The sequence below is a fragment of the Drosophila innubila genome, assembly GCF_004354385.1.
Source record: "Drosophila innubila isolate TH190305 chromosome 3L unlocalized genomic scaffold, UK_Dinn_1.0 0_D_3L, whole genome shotgun sequence".
Lineage (NCBI taxonomy): Eukaryota > Metazoa > Arthropoda > Insecta > Diptera > Drosophilidae > Drosophila > Drosophila innubila.
The window spans coordinates 7,304,761-7,331,249 of NW_022995376.1; the positions used below are offsets into that span (position 1 = coordinate 7,304,761).

General features: G+C 36.9%; 3 protein-coding genes across 3 annotated transcripts; 1 reads left to right on the forward strand and 2 right to left on the reverse strand.

The window, feature by feature from the left end:
* The first annotated feature begins 903 nt into the window (after positions 1 to 903).
* On the forward strand, positions 904 to 1,659 carry LOC117788293 (protein LLP homolog). The gene is made up of 2 exons (XM_034627013.1): positions 904 to 1,195; positions 1,247 to 1,659. The coding sequence occupies exons 1-2, from the start codon at positions 1,010 to 1,012 to the stop codon at positions 1,499 to 1,501; spliced, it is 441 nt and encodes a 146-aa protein (XP_034482904.1). The 5' UTR covers positions 904 to 1,009; the 3' UTR covers positions 1,502 to 1,659.
* A 701-nt stretch (positions 1,660 to 2,360) lies between these two features.
* LOC117787194 (syntaxin-17) lies at positions 2,361 to 3,815 on the reverse strand. The gene is made up of 2 exons (XM_034625646.1): positions 3,130 to 3,815; positions 2,361 to 3,064 (listed from the first exon to the last, which is right to left on the reverse strand). Exons 1-2 carry the CDS (start codon positions 3,446 to 3,448, stop codon positions 2,487 to 2,489), a joined length of 897 nt encoding a protein of 298 aa, XP_034481537.1. The 5' UTR covers positions 3,449 to 3,815; the 3' UTR covers positions 2,361 to 2,486.
* A 425-nt stretch (positions 3,816 to 4,240) lies between these two features.
* Positions 4,241 to 26,096, reverse strand: LOC117787421 (protein HEG homolog 1). Its single transcript, XM_034625940.1, has 5 exons — positions 25,641 to 26,096; positions 17,775 to 18,562; positions 6,236 to 6,492; positions 4,789 to 5,207; positions 4,241 to 4,731 (listed from the first exon to the last, which is right to left on the reverse strand). The coding sequence occupies exons 2-5, from the start codon at positions 18,545 to 18,547 to the stop codon at positions 4,600 to 4,602; spliced, it is 1,581 nt and encodes a 526-aa protein (XP_034481831.1). The 5' UTR covers positions 18,548 to 18,562; positions 25,641 to 26,096; the 3' UTR covers positions 4,241 to 4,599.
* Positions 26,097 to 26,489: the final 393 nt, after the last annotated feature.

Here is a 26,489-nt window from a genome sequence, read left to right on the forward strand (position 1 = left end):
CCCAGACTACGTATACCCGACACCAAGAATCAAAGCAACATCAAATTCTTAAGGGCTTTGTGGCATAGCGAAACACATAATATATCTTTCTATCGATTATTGCAAGTAAACAAAGTAATGGTTTTAATATTTTTAAATTTTAATAAAGCTAATTATGTTTTTTAAAACAAGCATAAATTAAGGAACTAATAAGGTCCAGCGGGTTAAACTATTTTTAAAATAAAAACAAACTGACAAAATATATTTCATTGTCAAAATTAAAAGAGCTGAGCTTAAATACAACCTCACATTTTTTTACTCATTAGAAACTACTTCTAACATTTAGGTAAGGGTACAACGCCTTCGATCTGAACTAGCAAAAACAGTGTAATTAAATTCTCTTTTTCTCTCTCGCATTGGCAGTCCTCTCCCGCAGTCAGCATTAGCAGCTGACTTTTGTTTGTACACAAAAATCATATTGTAATCGAGCGCAGTGCGTGAGAGTGTGAGCGAGAATGAGTTTGAGAGTGAGAACAGGTTTTTGTGCAGACTAGCATCTTGGGAATAAAATACAATTTTACTGAAATGCCTAGTTCTTAAAAGCAATACCTAAGTAATTGTCAAACATTTAATAAAATTAAAAACATTTGTAATTTATTCTGATCGAATAGGAGGGGAAAACCCCTCAACAGAGGCCTTGAATTTAAATTTAACAGTCAGTATAATCAATAACATTATTTTAACGCAAATTTGAGCCAATCGATAACAGAACAATGTTAATGCTCTATTGCTCGACCGCCACAAACTGTCGTTACGCCACCTATGGTTTGGCTTTAAAAGTTTTCATACAATAAATTGAACTCAAATGAACGAATCGAATGATTCATAAAACTGAACTATATGAACTACAATTAGGCACATGCAACTCTATTATTGATGTAATCGGCTATCGTTATCGATAGCAGATGCACGTGTGGAATATTTTTGCAGCGCATATTATAAATATTCTGAGCCAAAATACATCTTAAAAATGGGCCGACAAAATCGATCGCGCAAACGCCGCGATGAAATGAATAAAATAAAGAAGGAGCGTTACGATGCCAAGGAGTTAATTCGCCTGAAGAAGACGCTGGGACTCTTGGACGCAGATGGCAAGGAGATAAAGATGGAAATTGGCGAAGTCGCTGAGATCAAGACACCCAAAGAGTTTAAAAGAGTGAGTTCTGGATGACATTTACTTGAAACCTTACTTACATTACTTTCGTAGGCAATGAAATCCAAGGAGGAGAGAGAACTAATGTACGAGCACCAAGAGAGCTTGGAGAAGGGACAACCTGTTGTCCAGGTTAATGAGAATACAGGTGTTGAGCACGTTTACAACAGCAAGACCCTCAAAGATCAGTTTGGCAACTATCCCGCCTGGTTCAAAAAGAAGAAGACTGCCAAGCGTCTACGCAAGAAGCAGCACGCACAGAAGAAGAACTTCAAACAGGCCTGGACAACGGTCAATGTGCCGCTCTAAACTCTAAAACTAAAACAGGCAACAGGAAATTGCCACGCCTAGTTGTTAAGCATAATAATAGTTTAGTAACTTTTGTAACTTAAGTGCTACAAAGCCAACTCTTAGCTTGTTAGCAATAGAGTTTTTTATTGCATATTAAAGCCTTAAAATTACACGTACATAAATTGGTTTAACTTAAAAACAAATAACACTAGGTAACAAGATTGCAATTATTTTCTAACTTTTATCAAACTCACTTTTCTGATGCTTTAAAATTTTTTTTCTTTCTTACTTCAAAAATGTGTATTTCTAAAAGATTGACTTAAATTTAAAACTAAGTAAGAATTAGGGTTGTGCCTATAAGCATTAACATTACTTTTTAACTAGCATTGAAAACAGGAGTGGTTATGAAATTTCATTAGCGTTAAAAAACAAATAGTGCTAATAAAATTTCATTTTACTAGCATTTAAAAAAGTAGTGCTAATGAAAATTTTTTTAAAAAGCATTGAAATTAAAATTTTTTTGGTGGCATTAAGGAATTAAAGTAAAAATTTCAATTACTTTTAATAAGAATGATTAAAAGATGAGTTCAGAAAGAACCAATTTCTTAATAAACTTAAAAAAGTCACCACAGAAAAAATGTTACTGTGATTTTGTCTAAAGAAAAAAGTTGATTTGCTAAAAGTTAGAAACTGGCTGTTACCAAGTGATAAAGCTACTATATAACTGCCATAGCGGAAACATGAAATATCTTTAAGGTCTTAAAACTAAACGGAGAGCAGATTTCGAGAATTGTGATGACAGAATGTTAGCTGCATTGCACAGAGAATCACAGGGTGGGAATTAAATTAAAATTAATCCAAGCAGGCACACTTCTTTTAGACTCTACTGTATGGAACAATAGCTGCGCATGCTGCTCAAGACGCCTGTGGTAACCGCATCCAGACGACGTGTATTTGCTGTCCACATGTCCGTGCTAACCAGAGCCCGAGACGAAGTCAAGGGTCATTCGGATTTCTCTGCCAGTTCCATAGTTTCAGTTGAGTCCGTCTCCTGTTGTGCTTGCTGCTCCTCAATGCTGCCGTGCATAACATTAGGATTGCTTTTTAATACAGAGCCACCCGTAAATCCAAGAATGCCGCATCCCACGGCTGCCAATCCGCCGGCTTTCATGCCAGCCACCATGCCAATGGGTCCACCCACACAGGTGCCCAGCAGAGCACCCACCACCGGATACATGGCCTTCTTGTAGGTGAGTGCATTGCGTAGATATCCCTCTCCCACTTGGACATTTTCCAGTGCTTCCTCTGCATTATCCGCTATGGACTGCACGCTCACTGCCTGTTCCTGGGTCAGCTCTCTCATCGTGTGGAAAACACCCTGCAGATCGTAGATTTCATGTTGTAAACGCTGCATTTGATCCAAGCAGGCTTGTCGCTGGGCCAATTGATGCTCCTCCAGGTGGAAATCTGCCTGCAGCTGTGGCAGCGTGCTCTGCAAAGCAGGCACATTATCTATATCCACGACTTGATCCTCGTCGTACTGCGAACCCAGCGTGGAACTCGGCGACTTCAGCTGCAGGGCTATACATAATCAAATAAGTATTTTCTCAAAATCTGCTTCAGGAATATACCTAGTCTATGCTTACCTGCAAACTTGTTCATGCCGTCAAAGGCTTTGGTTCTTCCGGGCTTTATGAGCTCATCAAATCGCGGTTTATCCTCATCCCGCAGCTTCTCCCGCAGTGTGTCCATTTCCAGAAGCAGATTCTTGATCTGTTTTATCACTCGCATCGCATTTAGCTCCTCCTTCTTGATCTTCTGCCAATCGCCGAGTGCCAAACTCTTTTCTATGTTGCTGCGATGATTCTGCAATAGTCCGAGATGATGAGGAACTGCCATGTCCTGGAAACGCTGCACCGACACCTCGGCCTGCTTCAGTGGCAACTTAACGTTATCTTCAGTCATCGTTGCACTTTGATTTGATTTTCTCTTTCTGCTGTTGTCGCAGTGAAATTGTCAATGAATCTGTGGATTATGCGGGCGATTCCCACATCCATCCACATTTACTTTTGCAGACTCAACCACAAGATATGCAGTTCAATATCTGCTTTGTGGTTGCCCTTTTCCTTCCTTTTTTAACTTATCGTCACACAGCTGCCTTTGCAAATTGCAAAAAATGTTTGTTTTTTTTTCTAAATTCCGTTTGACACTGATAATATTTCTTTTGTTTTGGTTTCCATTAAAATTGCAGCTGGTTTTTGTATTATTATTTTATGAAGCACTAAGAGAAAGGTTACGCTCTTGCGCTCTCTTTACACAAACAATGTGACGTCACAAAGTAAGACGCTCTATGGCGCATTTAGTAACTTAAAAATTTGTTGATACACAATCACTGTTGCCAGCTTAGCTATATTATAGCTAGCACTGGCTATTTTCACAGTTCGTTTCCTAAAAATATTTCAATATTGCTTTTAACCGGAAATCTGGCTATTAAAATATATTTTCAGCTATGCTCTGCTATTAATATTTGTTCTAAATAGTGCAAAAGGGACCCCAAAAACGAAGTTAGATGGTTTCAAGCCAGATACAGCTATTTTTCCTCTAAAAAGTTGTCAGCACCGTACACATTTAACAGCACACACCCACTGTTATCTTAACGTGACTGCTTTCTAGCGCTGCCAACTTACTCAGAGTTGCTGTCAGCTGGCAGTACCAAACTGTTAAAATTGGCTCGTAGCTCGTTTGAAATTCAAAATGTGGCGAATACAAAAATGTATTTATTGGTGCGCTATTTTCTCATATATATTATATACAAATACATGCAAATACTAGACACATACACGTCAATAGCAAAATGTGGTCTTAAAAACTAGAGCATTCGGTTTTAATACATAAATTTATGACACGTTCGCTTAAGTACTAAATGAACTTATAAATTGTAACATATATTGCATTTAGAAACTACGGAGGCACTTGCGTTCGGGAATGGCTTACAAGCAGGAGCAGCTACAGTTACACAATCAGAAAATGGATACGTTTAAATTAACTAAACTTTTAATTGCTAGCGTTAAAATGCAGTTCTGTGTTGGCGCTGGCACAAATTTTCCGTCTAGATTCTAGGGACAGTTGGCATTTGGGCCATTTCGACATTTCATCAGCAGATTCAACATGCCTTCCAGCTTGTTAGTGCGTGATTCTGTTTTGTAGAGATTCGTCTGAATGCGACTCACATCCTGCGTTTGCTTCTCCTGCAGGAAAAATGGAAAATTATATAGTTAGTTCAATAAAGAGAAACTCTGACATACCAGTGTGCTCAGCCTGCTTTTTAAGGTGTCCACCACGCTGTAAGTGGCCTGTAAGGACTTCTGCAACTCATTGGTGTGCACTCGCTCATTGGCCAGCGAGCGTTCGATCTTCTGCAGTCGCGTGGCAACCTCTGCATCCGTATCATCAATATCATTCTCCAGATCTCGCGCCTCAAATGCATCATCCACATGGGAGGAAGTCTTGCGGCAACTCTGCTGATCCGCCTGCAATATAAAGCCGTGTCGACAGCGACAGAAGTAGGAGCCTGGAGTATTCACACATTGCTGATCGCAGGGTTTCTCCATCTCGCATTCGTTGACATCCTGTTCGCAATACCGGCCCGTAAATCCCGATGGACAGCTGCAGGTTTGGGGCGCCGTGCAGTTGCCACCATTATGACAGCGCGTGGTGCAAATAGCTGAGGAAAGAGATATTTATTAAGTAACTACAATTAATCTACTGGCAACTTTACAAGTCAAATAATGTTGTAGGACAGAAGACAAAAAAAAAATTTTTTTTAATAAAATTTTTATTTATATATTATTAATTTAGAGACCAAATAATGACCAAATTGACAATTCGCATGAAAATCGGATTAGTTTTGACAAAGTTATGCAAATTTGAAGTCTGGTAAATACTTGGACTGGCAACTTTACAAGTCAAATTTTTTCTTGATTTCGACATGATTTTTTACAAGAAAATGAAACCTCTCAGAATTCAATTTAAAGTGTCGTTTTATACTAATTGGGGCACCAGGAGTTCAATAAAAGTGAAAACTCAAGATTTAAAATTTTGAAAAAAATTTTTTTTCCAAAATAGCAAAGGGGGGAGTACATGATGTTTATCGACAAAATTCGAAAAATAATTTTTTGCTTAAAAATAATTATTTTTAAATGCAGAATCAATCTAAATACAAAATAATGATCAAAGTGACATTCCGTTTGAAAATCGGTTCAGTTTTAACAAAGTTATGCAAGTTTGAAGTCTGGTAAATACTTGGACTGGCAACTTTACAAGTCAAATTTTTTCTTGATTTCGACATGATTTTTTACAAGAAAATGAAACTTCTCAGAATTCAATTTAAAGTGTCGTTTTATACTAATTGGCGCACTTGGAGTTCAATAAAAGTGAAAACTCAAGATTTAAAATTTTGAAAAAAATTTTTTTTCCAAAATAGCAAAGGGGGGAGTACATGATGTTTATCGACAAAATTTGAAAAATATTTTTTTGCTTAAAAATAATTATTTTTAAATGCAGAATCAATGTAAATACAAAATAATGGTCAAAGTGACATTCCGTTTGAAAATCGGTTCAGTTTTAACAAAGTTATGCAAGTTTGAAGTCTGGAAAACCTTGGACTGGCAATTTGGGCACCAGGAGTTTATAAAATTAGAATTTTGACTCCATAACTGTTATGTTAAGTTCCTGCTTGCATATGATACTTACGTTTCATGCACGCATCCGAGTGTGGCGTCTCCCGGCTCCAGCCTGAGCAGCAGTCGTAGGACATCTGCTGTGCCGGCTTATGCTTGATGACATCCCGGTAGGCCTGCTCGTGGACCAACTGGACTCGCGTGCACATCTGTCCGGCATGCGTGGGCGGCTGACAGGGTGTGCTTATGTGTTTCCAGGTGGGTCGCGTATACACCTCCGTTGTCTTCACCGGCATCGTGATCGTACGCTGTTGCACGCAAATGTGTCGTCTGTGTGAGAGCAAGAGAGGGAAGAGAGGGATGAGATCAGCACAATTTTAACGACCCACAATCAACGCATCAGAAAGAGCAACGGCAAAAGTGAAATTGAAACAGCAACTGCAACAGCAACGGCAACTGAAAATGAAACTGAAACTGACTTTTCCAGCTGGCCAGACTGTCAGACTGAATGACAGCCAATTACTGTCATAATAAAGACTGGACAACAGGTTGGCCAGCGCCCAGCAGACTGTGTTGCATCTGTCGCCTCCAAGCTGGACAATTGTCACAAGTGTCCCAAGACCGACATCAAATTGTACAACTTGCAGTCAACACGTCACGAGAGGTTGTTCAAATCAGCGATGAAAACTATTTGAAACGGTTTTCTATTCGCCGAGAAAAGTCAGCTTGAAAGTTTGGGAAGTATAACACGGATAAAGAGCAGTTTAAAAAAAAAAATAATATTAATTTTTTAAAATCATAAGCCTTAGGAGAAAAAATCTAAAAATACCCAAATAGGTGGTTTAATAAAGATATATTCAAATTTTCCATAAGTATGTAGGGTATCCAAGTAACTAGCTTTTTAACAATTTTTAAATTAAGTTTTGGTTTGTAGCCCAGTCTAGGAAATAAATATCTTAAAGTCTTCTCATAAATTCATAATATGTATTTCTATTTATTGGTTAAACATGTCGTATACGTAATAAAGCTTAATACGTTAAAATTACAGTGACTGTTAAAGTGTAATTTATATCCTAACTCTAACGTTATAAAATTTAATAATACGAATATTTATGGCAGATATAAACATATGACAGTGACTGTCAAACTGTTAACTCAAAACTGTAAACACATTGTAAGACCGCAAAAGACCTTTGGCCGCAAGCAGCAGCCGCAAACACACATAAATGCTGATAATAAGCAGTTTTTGAAATTCCTTTTTGCTTTGTCGATTTTTCGAACTGCCAAAAAGCGCAAAACAATAAAAGCAGCAAAACTGTCCGAGCGCGCATCCATAAATTGCAAGTAGCGCGAGTTCAATATTGGCCAGGAGTGGTGGGAGCAGTAGCAGGAGCAGGATGGGAGGAGGAGCAGGAGGAGTTTGGTTCACTGGTGTCGTAATTGGCAATGCGGGCCAAAGCCAAACAATTGCAGGCGCATGACGTGGTCAGTGGCTAACTGACTGACTGAGTGAATGACAGACTGACAGACGGACTGACTGACTGACTAACTGACTGACTGTTGACTACCGCTTGGAGCTGAAACTGGTGACGCTGCCTGCCTGTACCGTTGCTTACCAAATTTGTGACTTGGCCAGGCTAATAAGTATAAGAAAGAGACGTAAGAAAAAGGGGCAAGAAAAGGGGCAAGTCAGTGGCCAAAGTGGCACCGTTGCAACGGTCCTGAGAGAGCTTGGAACATTTAAGCAATTTCTTTATTGCAGCGCATGCATATTTATGCATATGGCAGGCTGCCTTAACTGGACTGCCTCTTGTACCATAATTCTCACGTTATTTATGCAACACTGTGTCCAGAGTGTTCTCAGCATTAAGGGCGCCAGCAGCACCAGCAACAACAACAACAACAACAAACAACAAAATACGGAAGTTTTTCTTTTGAGAGAATAAAAAGAAGAAACTGTGCCAACAATGTGCAACATGAAATGTTCATTCTCATACACAGACTCATACTCATTCCAATTCGCGTTCCCATTCCGCTGACGGCATAAATCTTTGGCAGCTTCCATGTCCAGTCCGTCTCATCCGGAGACCGCCTGCAGGGCAGCCAAAAACACACATGTGTCTGTGTCTGTGTCTGTATAAAATGCCTTTGTTTAGAAACGTTTAGACTAAAATTAAATTTGAATTTTTAATTGTTAAACGCACACTGAACACCTGTGGCTTCAGCTGCAGCTTCACGCTCTGACCCTGCATCGAAACTCAAGCAAAATAAAATCTTTAACAGCTGCCGTTATATATGGTACATTGTATATTGTTGTACTTTTATATAAGGCATTAAACGAGGCGAAACTTGGGACATTATACATTTTTTTAAAAAATTATAAAAACATCAATCAAAATGTATTTCACATGAAATTGTACTGCATGCTGGGCAATTAATCAAAATAATTTAAAACTGTTAAATTTTATAAGAAGTGCAGTCTCCATAAGCTTTGCCTTTGCTTTCCTTCTGCAAACAGACAGACGAACAGACAGCTGGACAGCGGGACAGACATGCCGAACATGGGCCAGGTTTTGGGTCTGAACTTTAAGTGCGGTTTATTGATTTACGATTTATTTTTATTGAACGCCAAACGGAAATTGATGAGCCACTCTGAGCCTCTGTTTCTGACTCAACATCAGTCCAGACTGCAGGCCAAAAGTTGACCCCCAGCTTGAGTGTGTATATGTGTGTGTGTGTGTGGGCGTTTATTTAATGGACTGCAGCGAGTTGGCTTAATAAATGACTGAACATATTTATAGACTCAAAACACAAGCAACCTACAACTTTGTATGTTTTTAATTCAAATTAAAATTTTTATCAATTTTTCTAAATTTCTGAATACCTTTAGATAAGTTTATTGTATAAATTTACTTGTTGTTGTTGCTGGCTCCAAGCATTTATTTATTTAGGTTTTTAATATTGTTTTTCAAACTGAATGCAATAAAAAAGTTATCAAATTTTGTTCAAGAAGCTAATTAAACTATTTGTATAAAAATGTAAAAATCTTTTTAGTATCAAAAAACTGTGATAAAAGCTGTGCATTATGGCTTATTATTTTTTTAAATTATTATAAATACTATTAGCTAACAAATTCAATATTTGAATACTCTTTTTAAAAAATAAAAATTCATAATTAATTTCATAATTATATTTAAATATGTTGTTGCTTTGCACAACATAAAACATGTACCAATAATTCCTGAGCTGGTAAAATAAACTTCAAAAAATTAATTAAACGTAACAAATTCAAGTTTACAAAGCCCTTTGTTTATACTGTAGTTTTATATGAAATATCTTTATTGTTATTGAAGTTGAGAGAATCGTTGCTCAAGTTAATTTTCTTTTGTGAAGACTATAATAAGTATATTTATGCAAGCTTAAGTCTATAGAATCTGAACAATAGGGCAGCTTTGGCAAGTGAATGGGTTCGATTAAATGACTGAATACAGTATGAATTCGAGTATATCGTGCGACTTGAGCTATAGTTAAATCATTTTTATGAGCTGTTTCTGGAAACTAGCCCCACTCGGGGGTCATTTTCTCACAATCAGCAACGGTAACCGGTTTATATAAATGTTTTTTGTCAATGTTTACAACTGCAGCGAAAACGCATTTAAAATGCAGTTAAAATATAGGCAACAAAAGTTGGCGACACTTAACAGCTATAAACCGCTTTAGCTTTGGCTTTAACTTTGGGCTTTAGCTTTGGCTAAACCCAAAACGAAAAACTGCAGCAGAAATATAATAAAAAATACAAATATTGTTTATAGCTGTGCTCAATATGCATATGCGAATGTATGTTAAAATGGTGAAAACGTTTAAGGTCAAGACAAAAACGAAGTTAAGGAAAAGCAAAGCAAATGATTTTAGAGAGTAAAGTTAAGGCCAATCTTTGGCTAACTGTACTCACCAATTGTGGTTGTGAACTGGTCAACTAATCTGATTTGTTACATGAAATTAGAATCTAAATTGGCCTGGCCAACAGAATGGAATTGCAGCTGCCATGGTCTGGATAGGAAAGGAAAGAGCAGGCCAGGCCAAAATGCATCATTAGGCATTTGCAACTGCAACTGCAACTCCCACTACCCCTTAACAGTAACACGATGACAACCACGACAAGAGCAAGAGCAACAACCACGACATCAAGCAGATGAAGAAGAGGAAGAAGAACAAGAAGTCGAAGAACAACTGCGACTACATTGCATTTTTAGACATGCTTCCTGGTGCCTGCTCAGCTGACTAGTCGCAGTCGCAGTCGCAGTCTTAGTCGGAGTCGGAGTCTCTGTTGCAGTTGCAATTGCCTAGCCTGCCGCTTTATTTGGCTTTTTACTTAGCGTAAAATGCAAACGCCCCTGTGACCACAAGGAAGACAAGAAGACGACCAAGAAGACGACCAAGAAGACGACGACGCACTGCATCAGAATTTCTAATAATATTTCAGCCATGTCCATTCCAGGCAAGTGCAGCCACATTTGCCGCTTTTAGTTTTATTTCTTCTTTATTTCTCTTTTTTTTTTTTGTACTCAAGAATTATTACAGCACTCAGGCAGCAGGAGTTGCTTAACGTACATATATGTATACAGTCGACTTGTGCATACTCTACTTCTCTTCTAGCTGTCTAAGAGTATAGAGAGAAAGTTATAGAAATGGAACTGAGTTAATAAAATTGACATTTATCATTCTCTATATCAATATAAGTGTTAACTTACATATGCTTGTTATTATTCGTAGAATTATCTATATTTTTTTTGTATATTTTATTACTTGTATTCTTAATATATTATTCTGTTATTATCTTTATTTTCATTATAAATCGACTATTTTCATTTTCATTACAAATTTATTCATTACAAATTAATTTTTTTTTTAAATAATAATATAATTTTTAAGTCCTTATGCATCTACATATATTTAAATAATTTAAATTTTTTTAATATATTTTTCAATCTTTAGTAATTTTTAAAACTATTATTTACGGTGTTATCATAATAATATTCAAATTTTTTATCAACATTTTGAAATTACTATTTTCAATATTATTTTAAATCCTAATTTTTCGACCATATTAATTTTCTATTTTACAAATAAACTTTTCAATAGAACTTTATAAATGATTTAGTGAGAAAATATTAATACTATTAGACATGTAACTTAATTGTTACAGTTCGTTAAGAAAATCTGTTTTTCTTGCTAAATTCGTATACCCGTCGATACTCTAACGAGTTCAGTGTAAAGAAACCGCCAGTCACGGATCTGTCTAACCGCATTGAGTCAGTTCTAATTTGGCCGTAAATTTGTCTTGCTCGCAGATTATGCAATAAAAATCGCACAAGAGACTTTTCTTCTTTCCACTGGCGAAAAGTGAAATGAAAATTGTAGTCGCATTCGCCGCTTGTCAGACTGACTGTCTCACCAATGAAAACTGACTGAGAGAGGGAAGATCAAGTGCCGCAAGCGGCAAACGCATTGCAGTTAATGTAAGGTGTGTTGGAGTTTCGAAGGTGGAGTTGAAACTGAAGTTGGGCCTGATTATATGCTAAGGAAGTGGGCACCAATAAGCCAAAGAGGGCCCAAAGTGGGGTTCAGTAACCCGTAAGAGTCTCAAGCACATTTTCCATACCAACCAACATACAACATAATCGGGGCCGATAAGCGATCTCTTGCCATGGGCCTGTCAATGCGTTGCGCCCTACTAATGCGGCCCTGTCTTGCAACCCGAGTCGTTGTTGTTGTTGTTGTTTATTGTGTGGAGTGTAGAGTGTGAGACTGGTGTAAAGCATGATTAATGCCCCAAACTTGTTTAAACAACAGCCGTGTCGAGCCGTGGCCGAAAATCCGATTAGTGAGCAATGCAGAAGCGGCAGAAACTCAGACCCAGACCCAGACCAAGACCAAGACCCAGACCCAGATCAACAGCCAAGTCCAAATGGAGTATGGAGACGTGCACGATTTCCATTTTTCTATGGAAACTGCTAACAAAAGCTGCACACAAATTTTCATCAAATTAACATATTTTCGGCTGTTATTTGTGACTCGCTGTGAAGATTGAAATCGAAAATCGCGTGAAAATAAAAAAAAAAACGGTTGTGTGTAACTTGCCACTGCGAGTAACGCTATCAAAAATTTGAAAGCGGCAACTTTGCTCCACTAACGATGAAGTTATTGTTTTTGTTGACACGTTGCCTTCTCTTTCCGTTTCCCCTTGCTGCCCATCTTTACACTGAAAAAAAAGATCAACTTCTAAAATCAAAAACATTCATATTAAATATTTTGTTTTTAAGATAAAACCATTTTAGGACCTTATTGCTAGTACTAAAAATAAAAAATCGTAGTTCTTAATGCAAGATTAAAAAAACTGAAATTATAAATATGTCATATTTTATTTGAAGACAATAATAGTACCGTGGTGCTCTGGTTAGAGTCGCCGCTTCAGTTGAAAGCAAGCAAGGGTTCGAGTCCCACTCCGTTACAAGTAAAAAAAAGAGTAAAATCAAATTTTTAAAATGATCAAGCCACAATCAAATTTATATATAAAATAAAAAACAAAAATTAAAAATTATAGGTTTAAAATTCGTCCAATTTTTTTTTTATAACTTAAATTTAAAGAACTTTTATTCCTATAATAGAACGTTGTTTTATTTGAAATGTTTTCTTAATCAAGATGTGTATTCCTTATTTACAAATTTTATGATCTCGACGCAATTTTTAGACCAAAATTCATAGTTTTGTGACGTTAACCAAGTCTTTTGAACATTATTTTTATCAGTGTAGCGCCAGCGTTTGACTTTCCAGCTGCAAATGCAGTCGTCATCCTATGGTATCCAATTGCAACATAATTAAGTAAACCAAATGTTGCATGCCGTGTCTCGTTCTCCGTCTTTGTCTCTGTCTCTGTCTCCGTCTCTGTCTCTGTCTCTCAATCCTTATCTCTGTTGGTGTGGTGCATGTTATATGGAATTTTGTGCGTCATGTTGTTGCAAGTTGCTCGTGTTTGTATTCGTGTTTGTGTGTTGTGTTTGTGGTCGTGTGTGGCGCGCAGGCGCACAGTTTTGTTGTCTTTTGTACTCGTGTTATGCCTGCAAGACAAAGCAACCCCCGCACACCCCGCCACACCCACTGCGGGGTCTCAACGGACAAGTTTACAAGTAATATGTCTGCCCAGCTGTCTGTCTGTCTGACTGTCTGACTGTCTCTGGCTCGAGCCTGGGCCTGGCAGCATTGCATTAACCCAATTTTCAACTTGAGATGCGAAGCTGCGTGATTTGCAAATTACAGTGTCGTTGTTGTAGTTGTTGTCATTGTTGTTGTTGTTCTCGTTGCTGCTGCTGCTGCTTTGTGAATGTCTGAGAGACAGAGTGTCATGTGTATCTGACTGTATGACTGTCCCTCTGTCCATTTGTCCGCCTGTCTCGATTGTGTGTGACTTACTCAATTCTAACCATATAAAAAAACCAAACACACACTAATTGCATTGATCTTTGTCTGACTTTGTAGGCTAACACTTGCCCGATTAAGTCAACGTTTGCTTAAAAACAGTTAACCGTTCCGAATTCCATTTCCAAAACTGGAATTAATTACCTTATGAAACTCTACAACGTGTTTATGGTTTCCGTTTTGAAAAGTTTCACTTTGAAAGGTATTACGAAAATCCAAAGTGATAAATTACTTGAATTTTTATGGATTATATGCGAAAATTTTGTAATGATTATTTAAAAAAATATAGTTTCGGAATTCCTAAAGATGGCGGTTTTTTCAAAATTCAATGTAGCTAGACTTTCTTGAGACTAAATTAATTTTAAGCGAAGTATTTTAAAAAACAAAGCCTAACCATTCATTTTGAAAGATGAAAGGATTTTCTCAATTTTTTCCCCTTTGATTATAACAAAAAACATTGATTTATTTAATTTTAAATAGTGTTGTGCATTTTAATTTATTTTTTTTAATCCCACCTTGTTGTTAAAATAATTTTTTACTTAGAAAGTTTGAATAAGAATATTGATGATTCTAATATGTTTTGGACTAAAAAATAAATCTCTTCAGATTTCAAATTCCCATAACTAAATATATTTATCTAACTATGTTTCGATTTTTCTTTTTTGCAATTATGCATAAAAGATTAGTTTTTTGTCTAAATTAATTGTTTTGAAATTTCAAAACATTATACTTCTTTAGAAAAATATATTTTCAAGATTTTTTTTTACCGTTTACTTCAACAATAACATACCAAAATAAAACCTCTTATCCTCATTTAGTTTTATCATTCAATTCAGTCTTTTGTTTAAATTAAGCTGCATTTTGTATGTCATTTTGTGTGTGTGTTGCAATTGTGTGTTGTTGCACGTGTTCGCCATATAGTTAAGCACCCACAGTAAAGTCTATTTTCTCAACGACTCTAAGGAAAAACTCATTAAAGATGAAGTTGCTGCTGCTGCTGCTGCTGTTGCTGTTGCTGTGGTTAATGTTGATGCTGTTGCTGTTGCCTGGGCCAAGGTTTTACCCTTGATAGCCCCGACTGATGGCATGACTTGGACTTAAGATAAGGCAGCACAGACTGTGGTGCTGTGGCACGTGTAGGCGTGCCCCATGAAGCATAATGCTTCACGGTGCAAAATGTTAACGAATTTTCGCAGGCCGCATTCTAAGTGCAGTTTTTCCAAGCGCAGCATATCAAATCATTCATTCACTCGAGCTGAGCTCAAGTCGAAGCCTGTGTGTGCCTCGTAATTATTGTGCAGGCAACGAGTTGGGGCAAGTTGCCCGCCTTCGATTGTTGACAAGCAATTTGCAGGCGGCCAACTGCAACAACTTTGCAACTCAGCTGTGCCTCAGTTTGTGGCAATGTTAGAGGGTCACAATGTTGCATAAAGTGCACATAACTCTTTTTTATTTTTATTTTTTATTTTTTTTCGCATTGTTGTCTCATTTGATTTAAGTATTTTTGCCAATTGTTGTCGTTGTATGTTTATGGTTGCAGTTGCTTGTAGCTGCGATTGAAGTCAAGGCCCTGCTTTGTTTTCCACTACTTATGGGTCTTAGATTAAAAGATTGCCCGGCTGTGGCATGTGGCCTTTCGATAGATCCCCGAAAAAGTAAACACCTTGTGGCAAGACCCACAATTAATACATGTTGCACTGTGACGCAATCGGCGCCACAGTCAAATCTTCCATCAAAGCGTGCGCCAAATACAGACATCCATCAATTGTCAGCTGCCACAGCAACTGCAACTGCAACAACATAAATTAAAATCATCAACAGAAGCAACTGGCAGCAGACAAGCAAACAGCTGTTGTTATTTGAGTGAGAGAGAGAGAGAGAGAGAGAGAGAGAGAGGGGGGAAGGGGTGGGGGGCAACTTTATATATATTTTATAGTATCTGCAAATCGGCGAATATTTGACGCTGATTAACACCGAGTTACAGCCGGCGGCAAATGCAATTGAAACGTTTCACGTTGCACGTTGCAAAGTGGCAAAAAAAAAAAATGACGGCATGAGGCGTGTGAATCTAACCATGGACCATAATATGAGCAGTCATTTCCATATCCATTATTGCAACGAGCAACGCGCAACGAGCAACTTGCAACACTGCAACTGCCTGCTGCACGTGCAGTGCTTAAATAAATAGAAATAGAGGCAAGGCAACGATAACTATTTTATTATTATTTTTTTTTTTCAGTAACTACAGTGCACAGTGCAACGCATATGCCACCAAATGCGGCAAGTTATGTAAAACAGGTTTGTAGAACACATGCCACATGCATGTGGAACCACTGTGCGGCAATAGCAATTTATGACTGATGATGCGAGTGCTACGTTTGCCTCCTGGCGGTTTTTTGGCAGTTTCCGTTGTTGTTGTTGCTGCCACATTAATCAAAATGTGTCATAACTAGCAGCTAAATTGCAACAAGCCGTTGCCAAGCAGAGCAACACCTTCCACAGCTCAGCTGAAGCATCAGTTTTCAGATTGCGCATACGCCGCGTTGTCGCTTTGCCAATTGCTATTTGATGCTGATTGTTAAGCTGCATTGTTGTTGTTGTTGTTGCTGCATCGTGTGTGTGTGAGTGTGTGCGTGTGCGTTGGCATGTCTTTGCCCTTAAGTAGACGCACATTAATTCCAATTAGAAAACATCAACACTGCCAATTGAAAACTCGTTAAAGTTCATTACCTTAAAATGACCATGCAGACAGCAGCAGCAACAACAGCTACAACAACAATGACAACAACACTTTAGCTGGCAATTCAATGCCATAACACAATCTTAGCCAGATCGTGGCTTTGTACAATTGCGTTATACTTGTAGTTACATTTAAGGAGCTGCAACAAGTGCGCATTGATTTGCTGCAATTGACACAACAATTGAAAAACTAAACAAGTCGCGCACTGCACTTAGCCTTGGAGCTAATAATACCAATACCAAGCTCACACTTCAATTAGAGATGGTACAGAGATACGAAGAGAGAGAAACCAACAGTTCAATTAGAGATGAACGCGTGACTCGAAATAGATAACTTGCTTAAGTGAAGTTAACTAAAGGTTTTTCGCAGTTGATTTTAGCTTTTCTAATTCTTTAGTATTTTTTTTAAATATAAATAACATTTTGGACTATATAAATAAAATACTAACTAATCATAATACTGATTAACGTTGTCTCATTTTTGAAATTTCTCATATATCTTTTCATTTTTAATTTGTTTAAAGTTATTTTGTTGCTTTAATAATATTTTCTCATTTTGTTTTTCGTTCAATGCTCCAGGATTATTTTTTATATAGTGTGACCAAGTCGAACCACGAAAAGTTATGATAAAATACTAGATAATTAAACTTATATAATAAAATATATACAGGCCTATTTAGTTGAATTGTTTATTACTTAAAAATTATAGTTTTCACTTTATCAGACTTAAGTTCACCAGCTCAAAATAAATTCCATACGCAAAATACTTTCGAAATGTTAAATCTTGTACATTTTCTATATTTTTAAGTAAAAGCTTTAGAAAAATATTTTGAATACTATCAAGTGCAATATCGGAAACCAAAATACTTTTTAAAAAACAAAACTAATGAAATGTATGCAATAATAATTTAAATATTTTCCACATTCAAATATTATTGGGGTACTTCTTTTTTGGTGATCTGATCTGATGTTTTTTTATAATTTATTTTCGTGACACGCCAGAATATAAATCGCGTGTTAAGCTCTAATTAGGGACAATCACAGAAGGTAGCTGGAAATTAGTGGCGTCCGATGCAAGCTGTTGGGTTAGTTGAATCACTTGAAGCTGTTGAATTTGTTGGATCTGTTGGAACTGTTGTCTTGCAGTGACATTGAAACTGAAGCTTCAGCTGGCGTGTCATAATATTTAAATAATTTATGAGCGATAAGATAAGATGCTGCAAAGGTAAACTAGCGGCGACAGCTTTGGGGCAATTTATGGCTGCCATAGCCTTGACTCTTGCCCAGCTGATAAATGCAATTGGACACGCCCAGACGGAGAGAGAAAAATACAAAAATAAAACAAATCACGCATACGCCCCAATGTACGCAGAAATACCTTAGTTATATCAACTTACCGCTCCATCTCCTTGGCATCTGTGGGATAATTGCGACTGATTGTGTTCGTCTCGTAGGGATCCTCGGTGGTGCTGCTGCTGGTGGTGCTGCTGGCGGTGGTGCTGGGCGCCGTTGTGGTGTAGCTGTAGCCACGTCTAGCTGGCACCAGCGGTGGCACTGTGCCCAATCCCAAATGTGGCGAGCTGGCACGACGATTGAGATTTGGCGGTGGTGCAGCGGTGGTTATTGGTGGCACATACTCATAGCCACGCCCACGACCCGTGACCCCAATGAACTCCACATCCTGTGTGTTGTCCTCACCCTTGCCAGCATGCGGTGGCAGCGGTGGTGGCGGTGGTCCAAAGGTATTTGTATAGATGTTGTATGTGTTGTAGTCCCATTCGGTGGGTCGTGCGGCGGCTGCGCCCTGATGTTGATGTGGATGCTGATGCTGATGCTGATGGAGGCGACGTGTCGACACCTTGTTGTAGGGATTGTGTGCGTGGTGCAGGCGACGCAGACGCGTTGTTGCCGTGTCCGTGCCACGCGGTGGTGTCATTGTCACACCCGGCAACAGCTCCACCTCAGACTTGACACTGTGGTGCAGATGTTGCAACTTATGTGAGCCAACATGATGACGATGCTGTCGATGTATTCGATGGCTATGCAAACGTGTATTGTTGTTGTTGTTGTGGCTACCTGTTGCTGTTGTCGCTGTCGCTGTGGCCAGCAGCAACACTGTACAGCACAGCAACAACACAAAGCTGATCATTGGACTGTACTGCATTATCATGCACTCGAAATTGAACTGCAAAGAGTTAAAGAACAGAGAACAGGAATATCTTTATTAAGTGACGAATCAAGTGCTCATACACATTGCCATTCAACATTCACTTTCAGTACAGAGCGATCCATCGATCCGTAAACTCATTCAAATTCCTAGTCACTTTGCACGCCTCGCTTAATGTAAGCAACAACACGGATCAAAAGTCTCTGACGAAATCTGTCCGTACCCAATGTCCTCTCGCTCATTAACAATTCCTTTGTCTCCCAGCGCCGACCTGTCCATCAACAGGCCCCCAGACCACAGACCACAGATATCAGACTCAGCCCTCAGTGTGTACTCGTATAATTTAAAGGTATGAGTTGGAGGTGGAAAAAATAATATGAAAATGAATGGCTAAAGTGGAACTTCAATGGAACGTTCGTTGAGTGTTATTTTAAGCACTTGAAGTTGGGTTTGTTTTAGACAGAAGGAATCTAGACAGATTGCTTGAAAATGTGTTGTGTATGAGTGCAGAAAAAAATAATGAAAACTGCAATGAAAACAGTAATGAAAATTGTAATGAAAGTTGTAATGAAAACAGTAATGAAAACACTAATGAAAACAGTAATTAAAACAGTGATGAAAATAGTATTAAAACAGTCATGAAAACAGTAATGAAAACTGCAATGAAAACAGTAATGAGAATTGTAATGAAAACTGTAATGAAAACACTAATGAAAACAATAATGAAAACAGTATTGGTACCTGTGTCGACAATGGAAAATGAAAACTGTATCTAACATTAATCAAATAATAACGACATGAGTAATATTAATCAAAACAGAAATGTAGCCAAAAATTGAGACAGATATTGCTAAAAAATTAATATATGATCAAAGGTAAACATAAGCAATATCTAGGTAAAAAGTAATGAAAATATTAATGAAAACAACAATAGAAAGCACAATGAAATGACAAACAAAAAATTGAATATAAATGGTAATGGTAATGATAATTAATAAAAAACCTAAAGATATACTTAATGCCCAACATATGATCGACATTTAAAATAGAATTACTCTAAAGGGCATTCATATATGAATGAATGTAAGCATAATAAAGAACAACGAAAAGTTCCGAACCTGGGGCCACAATTCATTTTCATGGTCGAGTGGCAGCACTTCACATACTTGTATTCCCAGAGAGTGAGGAACAAAGGCAATTTGTAATACATGACGTTGTTGCTCTTGTTGGATAAATCATAAAATGAAATTTCATAAAATAAAACAACAAACGTAACGCGTTAACAGTTAACTGAACCGGCAGCTGCCAAAAAAAAATAAAATACACGTAAAACAAAAATCAACAAGAAAACTGACCTGAAATGAAGTGAACCCAAAACCGGAAGTGTGCTTTGTTTGTGCTTTAAAGCATATATATTTAATTTTTGATATTTATCAAAATTTCACGCAGTTGAAACATCATTTGTCAACACGTTCCACCCCCGCCCCCTTCCTGTCCCATCCCCCAATTCGGAGGCAACGCAATAAGTGCAATTGCTCAGTGAGCTTATTAATATTCATTGCCTGAGACTGCCATCAAATGGAATTTATGGAGCTGCTCATTAAAACTTAAAAGTTGGCCTAACATGTGTTGCTCTTCTCGTTGCTCCAATTACAAAATAATTGAAAAACTGACAACAAAAAAAAATGGAATGGAAAACGCTCAAAGCGATTACCAATTGCTGATGCTAATTAAAAAAGAGCCACAGAAATTAATATGAAATAAAAATGAAAAGAGAGTGGCAAGCAAGAGATGTTGCAATGGAACTTGGTTTAAGGAAGCGGCGCGAATTGAAGTCATCAGGTGCGGCCTTTAAGCCGCTTAGTAAGTGAAACCCCAAAAAAGGCTTGACTGCCCGTCTGTTCAACTGACCGACTGTCTGTCCGACTGTCTGTCCGACTGTCTATCAGTCTGCCAAATGTTCGGCCAATGTCAGAAGGCAGACCACAGCTCAGTTGTCATAACTTCAGCGCTGTTTCCACGAAATGCAAAAAAAAAGGTTTTTCGGGGCGCCTCTTAATCAAAACTGCAGACACAAAAAAGAAACCAAAAAATAAAAATATATATACAAAATCAAAACAACAACATATATATTTTTGATACCGTTTCCATTGAAATCTAAGCGAAATCTAAGTTCAAAGCCGCGTTGACAACAAACTCATTCGCCTTGACCTTGCCCCTTGCCAAAAATGGTCAGCGCAAAGATAAATCAAAAGCCAAGCCACTTTTTTTTGTGCTTATAGCCAACCCACAGGCAACAGGCAACTGAAAACTGACGGCTTAAACCAAAAGGCGCATTTGGCTAATATTTTAATATATTTCTGATTAATAGCCAACATTTTAGGCATAGCATTCAATTTTTAAATCACAAAATATACCTGAGAACGGTGGCAGCTTTAGCTGGAATTTATCAATAAATTTCCCATTTTTTTTAAAAAACTTTTCTTAATGTGGGAATGAGGAAATTAGTGTGTGTTAAATGTTATTGATTTGTTTTCCCAGCACATAAATCACAGGCTAAATACTCCATGGCTCCCAGTTCGACAACAGAAGCAGCCGCAGTCTCAGTTTCTCAGTTTCTTAGCGTCAACATGAAAATGTCAACTTTATTTTTGTCAAACTGACACACACACACTCACACATACAAATGCAGACAACAGAAGCTGTGGGTGTCCATGGTTGTGTGTGTGTGTGTGTGTGTGAATGTGGCTGACCCAGACATGAGCTATGGCCAATGAATCACAAGAGATGCGAGAAGCAGACGAGATATAGCTATAAGTACATATAACCACATAAGACAAAATACACAACGACAGTGGAGACTCAATAAGGAATACTTAAAAATTTAATATTTAATTTTAATTGAAATTTAAAAGGCGCATTTTAATTAAAAAATCATTGATGAATAAAAGAGAGCATGGATTTTTTAAATGAATTGTGGAAAATTTTCTTAAAAAAGTATAATAAATATCGGTTTTATGCTACATGCTCGTATATTAGAATTGCTAAAATAATTGCAGTAAGTCTTATATGTTCTTAATATTCTTGATCAGTATTAGTTATACGCTGATCCTGTTAAAAGTAAGACTATTCAATATTGAACTGATTTTGCCTACTGTATTTTATTGATATAGTTAAGCGATCTTCATCAAATTTTAGCATATTACAGCTAATATAGTTAGACTTGTCATATTTATAATAGATTCGATTAATATATAAATAAACCTAATGAAAATAATATAGTTTTTATATAGCAAACCTCAAAATAATTAAATTAATCTACGAAACATGTTTTCAGCATTATTTTAATAAGAACACTCCACATTTCTTAACACTTCCTGTACACGAAAGCGTGTGTTCACTGTAGCTACTATTCTCTGCATATAGATACACATAGTTGTATTTCTATGACAGTCCCCAGAGTCTGTACATTTGGGAACTGCTGTGAAATGTTCCGGGAACGCGCCGCAGTCATTTTATTAATAAAACTTTTGCATTTCTTCATTAATCATTTGAGTTGGTAAACAGAGAGAGGTGCAAAGAGGGGGTAGACCAAAGAAGCCAGAAGAATTGACTAAAAAGTACTGCAAAAACTTATGGCAATTGCTTAATTATTGTGGGCATTATATTAGACTTTTATGCAGCGATTTGAACAGACAGTTTAGCGAGTGTTCAACCTGTTTACACACACATTCACACACACACGCACACAAAGTAGGTGTGTTTAAGTGTTGGTGTTTGGGCATTTTTCATCATTTGGTTGCCGTAATTTAAAGTAACAGCTCCTCAGCGTGTCCATTTAAATGTTAATTAAATGCTTGGCTGCCTTTCCCTCAGAGTTTTTTTTTTCCGACTTCAAAATACAGGCACAGCCTTTTGCCTCTTTATATATTTTGTGCAATTCAAACAGCTGCGTTTTTATTTATGTTTTGTGTAATCGCAGCAACAGCAACAACAACAACAACTACAACAACTCTTTTTAACATGCTCGCAACACGGCGCGCCTCAAGTTCTTATAAAGAGATAAACTAAGAGCTTAACGCCGCCTGCCAACAACTAACAACCAACAACAAAAATTGTTTGGCAACTTACGCACAACAAATTGGGAATTCAGTATTTTGGTATTTTCAAAAATTTCGTTTATTTCAGACGTTTATTTCGGCGCTTTAAATGAGCCGCCAAACAAAGATGAACTGTTAAATGTTTTAGATCTCTTCAAATGGTTCCATCATTACAATTCATTCACTCACCTATCAGGGAGCTGGAGTGGAAGGGGGTTGACCACCCAACACCCATCCAAGCCACTGGAAAAGCAACGAAATTGTTTCGTTTTTCAATTGGAAAACTCAATTGAACTCATTTTGGTTTGCGGCGAGTTCAATAACCCGTTCAAACAGCAGCGGATCGTCAGGAATATCTTATCTGACAGATCATCAAATATGTGCCTTATGGTCTGGCTGCATATTACTCAACCTTGTTGTTGTTGTTATTGTCTTCTGACAACATTTTGTCAGCTTTCTCACGTTCACATTAAAGGCATGACAATAAGGGAGGAAGGGGGAGTTGAGCTGCCCCAGTTACAACATTTATTTCATTGCCAACAATTTGTTTAGTGACCAGCATAAATATTTAATTAAAATATTTAAAATTTCTTTTATTTCTTATTCATTTTATGCAAATTCATTGAGCGTGTTTTGTATCTCGTTTACTTTGACGTTTGAATTTGTATTTTTAATTTTACACTTTTTGTATTGAATTGTGTGGTTTTTTTTTATTGTTTTCTGCAAGATCAACAAACTGGCTGCTTATATTGGCCGGCAGAGAGGAAAGAAGGGGCTTGCTATTTGTTTACACTTTACTTTCAATCCAATTAAAGGAATGTGTTTCAAGTCTTGCGCCTTGTGTTTTCTCAAAGTCAAAAGAAAACTATGCGCAACATGCCACAAGCCGGACAGTTTGACATTTTGGCACCACAACTACAAAAACATCAAAAAAAAGTAAAAAAAATCAACAACATCAATAAATAAGCAAGACCAAAAAAAAAGCAAAACATCTCGACTTCAACTCAACTCAACAAGTTCAACTTCAACTTCAAAAGTCCAGTTGAATAACAATTGCAAAAAAAAAGAGTTTTAAAATGGGAAAAAGTTGAAAAAAAAATGAAATAAGAGTAGTAAATTTTTGGGTATATGGAAGATTAAATACTCTTACACGATATTCCCATATATTAATTATATTATAGCTACATGAATTCAATTTATTTCGCTGATTTTGAAATTTGAAATTAATGAAAAAATTCAAGTTTTCAATCAAGCTACATTTTTTAAGCGAATTAGTACACTACATAAATTTATGCTATTTAGCTTTTAAACTTAGGGAAGTGGACAAATAGTCGGACAAATTCCTCCATCGACTCAACTTTTTAAGCTGATCAAGGATCAAATGACTTCCTTAATGCATTACACATTTCGCAACGAAATCATAATACCCTTAGCAAGTGTATAACCAGGTTGTTTCAAGTATTTTGTAGACGCTGCCTTGGCCAAGTCTTTTGCTAATTGCATTGCAGCTGTAAAAGGGGCGTGGATACACGCCCACGCATAGCCCGCAGTCCGAGTCCGAGTCTGAGCTCGAGTCCGAGTCTTTGTTGTCTGACTCTCTGGGTCAGACTCTGTAACAGACAAAAGACATAAACTCCCATTTTACCGTTAGCTGCGTTATTCATGCAAATGACTTTGGTTAATTAGAAAAACAGAAACACAGAAAAACTGAAAAAACAGAGAAAAACAACAGATGAAAACAAGACAAACTGAATAAACAACAAGAAATATTGAGAATTATGGCTCGTGCTGCAGTCCCAGCGAACATAACATGCGCTTTAACCAAAAGCATAATTTACGATACACACACACACATACATACATAACTTTGTAATTTGCGCAAATCATAAAAATAATATTTTTATTGTTATTTCAATTTGCGATTCTAAAAAATAGGCACGATCTATTTAGAACGATCGTGACAATGTTACAATTCTATCTACATACGAGTTTTAATGAAAAATATATATATTTTGTAGACATATATCAAACGTCATTCTGTGGAAACGGGAAACTATTGGATATGTTTCATTCAATCATTTCCTCACACGTCATTAACAATTTGATGACACTCGAGTTTTGCGAAATTGGAGAGACTACTACTATAAAAAATAAAGGCAATTCCTGAATCGAACTATATAACTATTTAATTATGGCTATAAATATGTTGATCTATTGCATTCAACTTTAACAAGAAAACTATCCCAATCGAATAATTACTTTATAAGATATTTATTAAAAAATGTTCATGTAATACTTTCATAATAGAGGCCTAAATTGAAAAGTTAAATATTTCAAATATTTTTTATGATTATTTTAATTTTTTTCTAATATATTATATATTTATATTAAAAGGATTTTATATAAATGTTTTGGAGAAATTAAAGTAAAGCGAACTTAGGAGTAGTTACTTCTTATTTACAGCAAATGTGGATCTTTTTTTTTTAATAATAGTATAAAATAAATATATTCTTGATCGGGGCTATAAAGAATTGAAATGCCTAAGCATAACTCTTTTTTTTCAACACGCTTGCTTATATTATTTTTTTAAGCGCCTCATAGATATAATATAATTAAATTGTTTATGCAAATATGATGACAAAGGTCAGTCATTACTAACAATTGTCAATAAAATTTTCATTTATCATATGATCTTGCTTAAGATCCCTGGGTTTTATATCAACCCAGAGAAACTCTAAGATATTTGTTGTTTCTTCTTGTTGTAAATACCTCAACTGTAGTGTAGAGTATATCAAGTCAAGACCGTAACAAGATTAGCACATGCAAATGCGTTGTCCACCGTTTCATATGCGATTTTGAGCAAGATGAATGTACTCATTGAATCAACTCATGCGACACTCACTAGGAAGTGTCACACGTCAGTTGGCATACATTCAATACATAAATAATTACTTACAGTTAATTATAATTAACATAAAAATTAGCATTTAACTTACGCGTTGTTTGAAACCAATTGGCCAATCTCTGCCTGGATTATCGCAAGATAATCAGAAGATAAAGACGTAAAAACGATTTCGGGTCGAGAAATAAATCAATGCACAAGCAATTATGTCAAATATGCAATCACAAAACAATAAATTGGGAATATATTCTTCACGCTGACATTTAACAGATACGCGGCATTTGCTTTTGTTGCCTTCATAAATTATATACGCGAATATGAGAGCTGCTTTTATTAATTTATTTTTTTATAAACATTTCTTAAAGATTAAAAGGCGCTTTAGCTGCTTCCGTATGCCAAACAAAAAGATTGCAAACAAATTGTTGAAATTGAAAGAAATAAAATCGAACGATCACTGATCACGCATACGAGATATTGAGTGATATTTGATCTATGCGAAGATATTTGGCCACGGCGGAGCTAAACCAACTGATCGCTTAGAAGTCCCGAGACGAACTAAACGTTACAAGCCGAAATAAGCGAATAACCGAAGATCGACAACGAAGTGAAACGAAACCGATTCCGAAACCGAAAGTCCAAGTCCAGTTGATGATCGTGTTGCGACGATCGGTTTAGCTTCGTTTCGTAGAACAAGTTCGCTTTCTTTGTGTTCGATGAGACAAATGAGACGAACTGCGAACTGGGAAGTGGAAACATTGCAACTGCAACTGCAACTGAGCTTGTTGCTGATGTTGCAGCTGTTTTTTTTTTTTTTAGTCTCTTCTTCTGTTTTTGGTTGTTTGACGTTGCGCCCCCGCTTGTGGCAAATAGTAGAAGTAGAAGTATATGTTGTAGTTTTGTTGTTGTTGTTGTTGTTTGTTGCTGCGGTTTATGCTTTTTATGG

What these genes read in the sequence shown, in the direction of transcription:
- LOC117787421 (XM_034625940.1), bottom strand. Translation starts at nt 18,547, where the DNA reads ATGATAATGCAGTACAGTCCAATGATCAGCTTTGTGTTGTTGCTGTGC. An exon ending in GATGCCAAGGAGATGGAGCG is followed by an intron (nt 6,493 to 17,774) that starts GTAAGTTGATAT and finishes GCTCTCACACAG; the next exon opens with ACGACACATTTGCGTGCAAC. An exon ending in CTCGGATGCGTGCATGAAAC is followed by an intron (nt 5,208 to 6,235) that starts GTAAGTATCATA and finishes CTCTTTCCTCAG; the next exon opens with CTATTTGCACCACGCGCTGT.
- LOC117787194 (XM_034625646.1), bottom strand. Translation starts at nt 3,448, where the DNA reads ATGACTGAAGATAACGTTAAGTTGCCACTGAAGCAGGCCGAGGTGTCG. An exon ending in CGGCATGAACAAGTTTGCAG is followed by an intron (nt 3,065 to 3,129) that starts GTAAGCATAGAC and finishes GATTATGTATAG; the next exon opens with CCCTGCAGCTGAAGTCGCCG.
- LOC117788293 (XM_034627013.1), top strand. Translation starts at nt 1,010, where the DNA reads ATGGGCCGACAAAATCGATCGCGCAAACGCCGCGATGAAATGAATAAA. An exon ending in CACCCAAAGAGTTTAAAAGA is followed by an intron (nt 1,196 to 1,246) that starts GTGAGTTCTGGA and finishes TTACTTTCGTAG; the next exon opens with GCAATGAAATCCAAGGAGGA.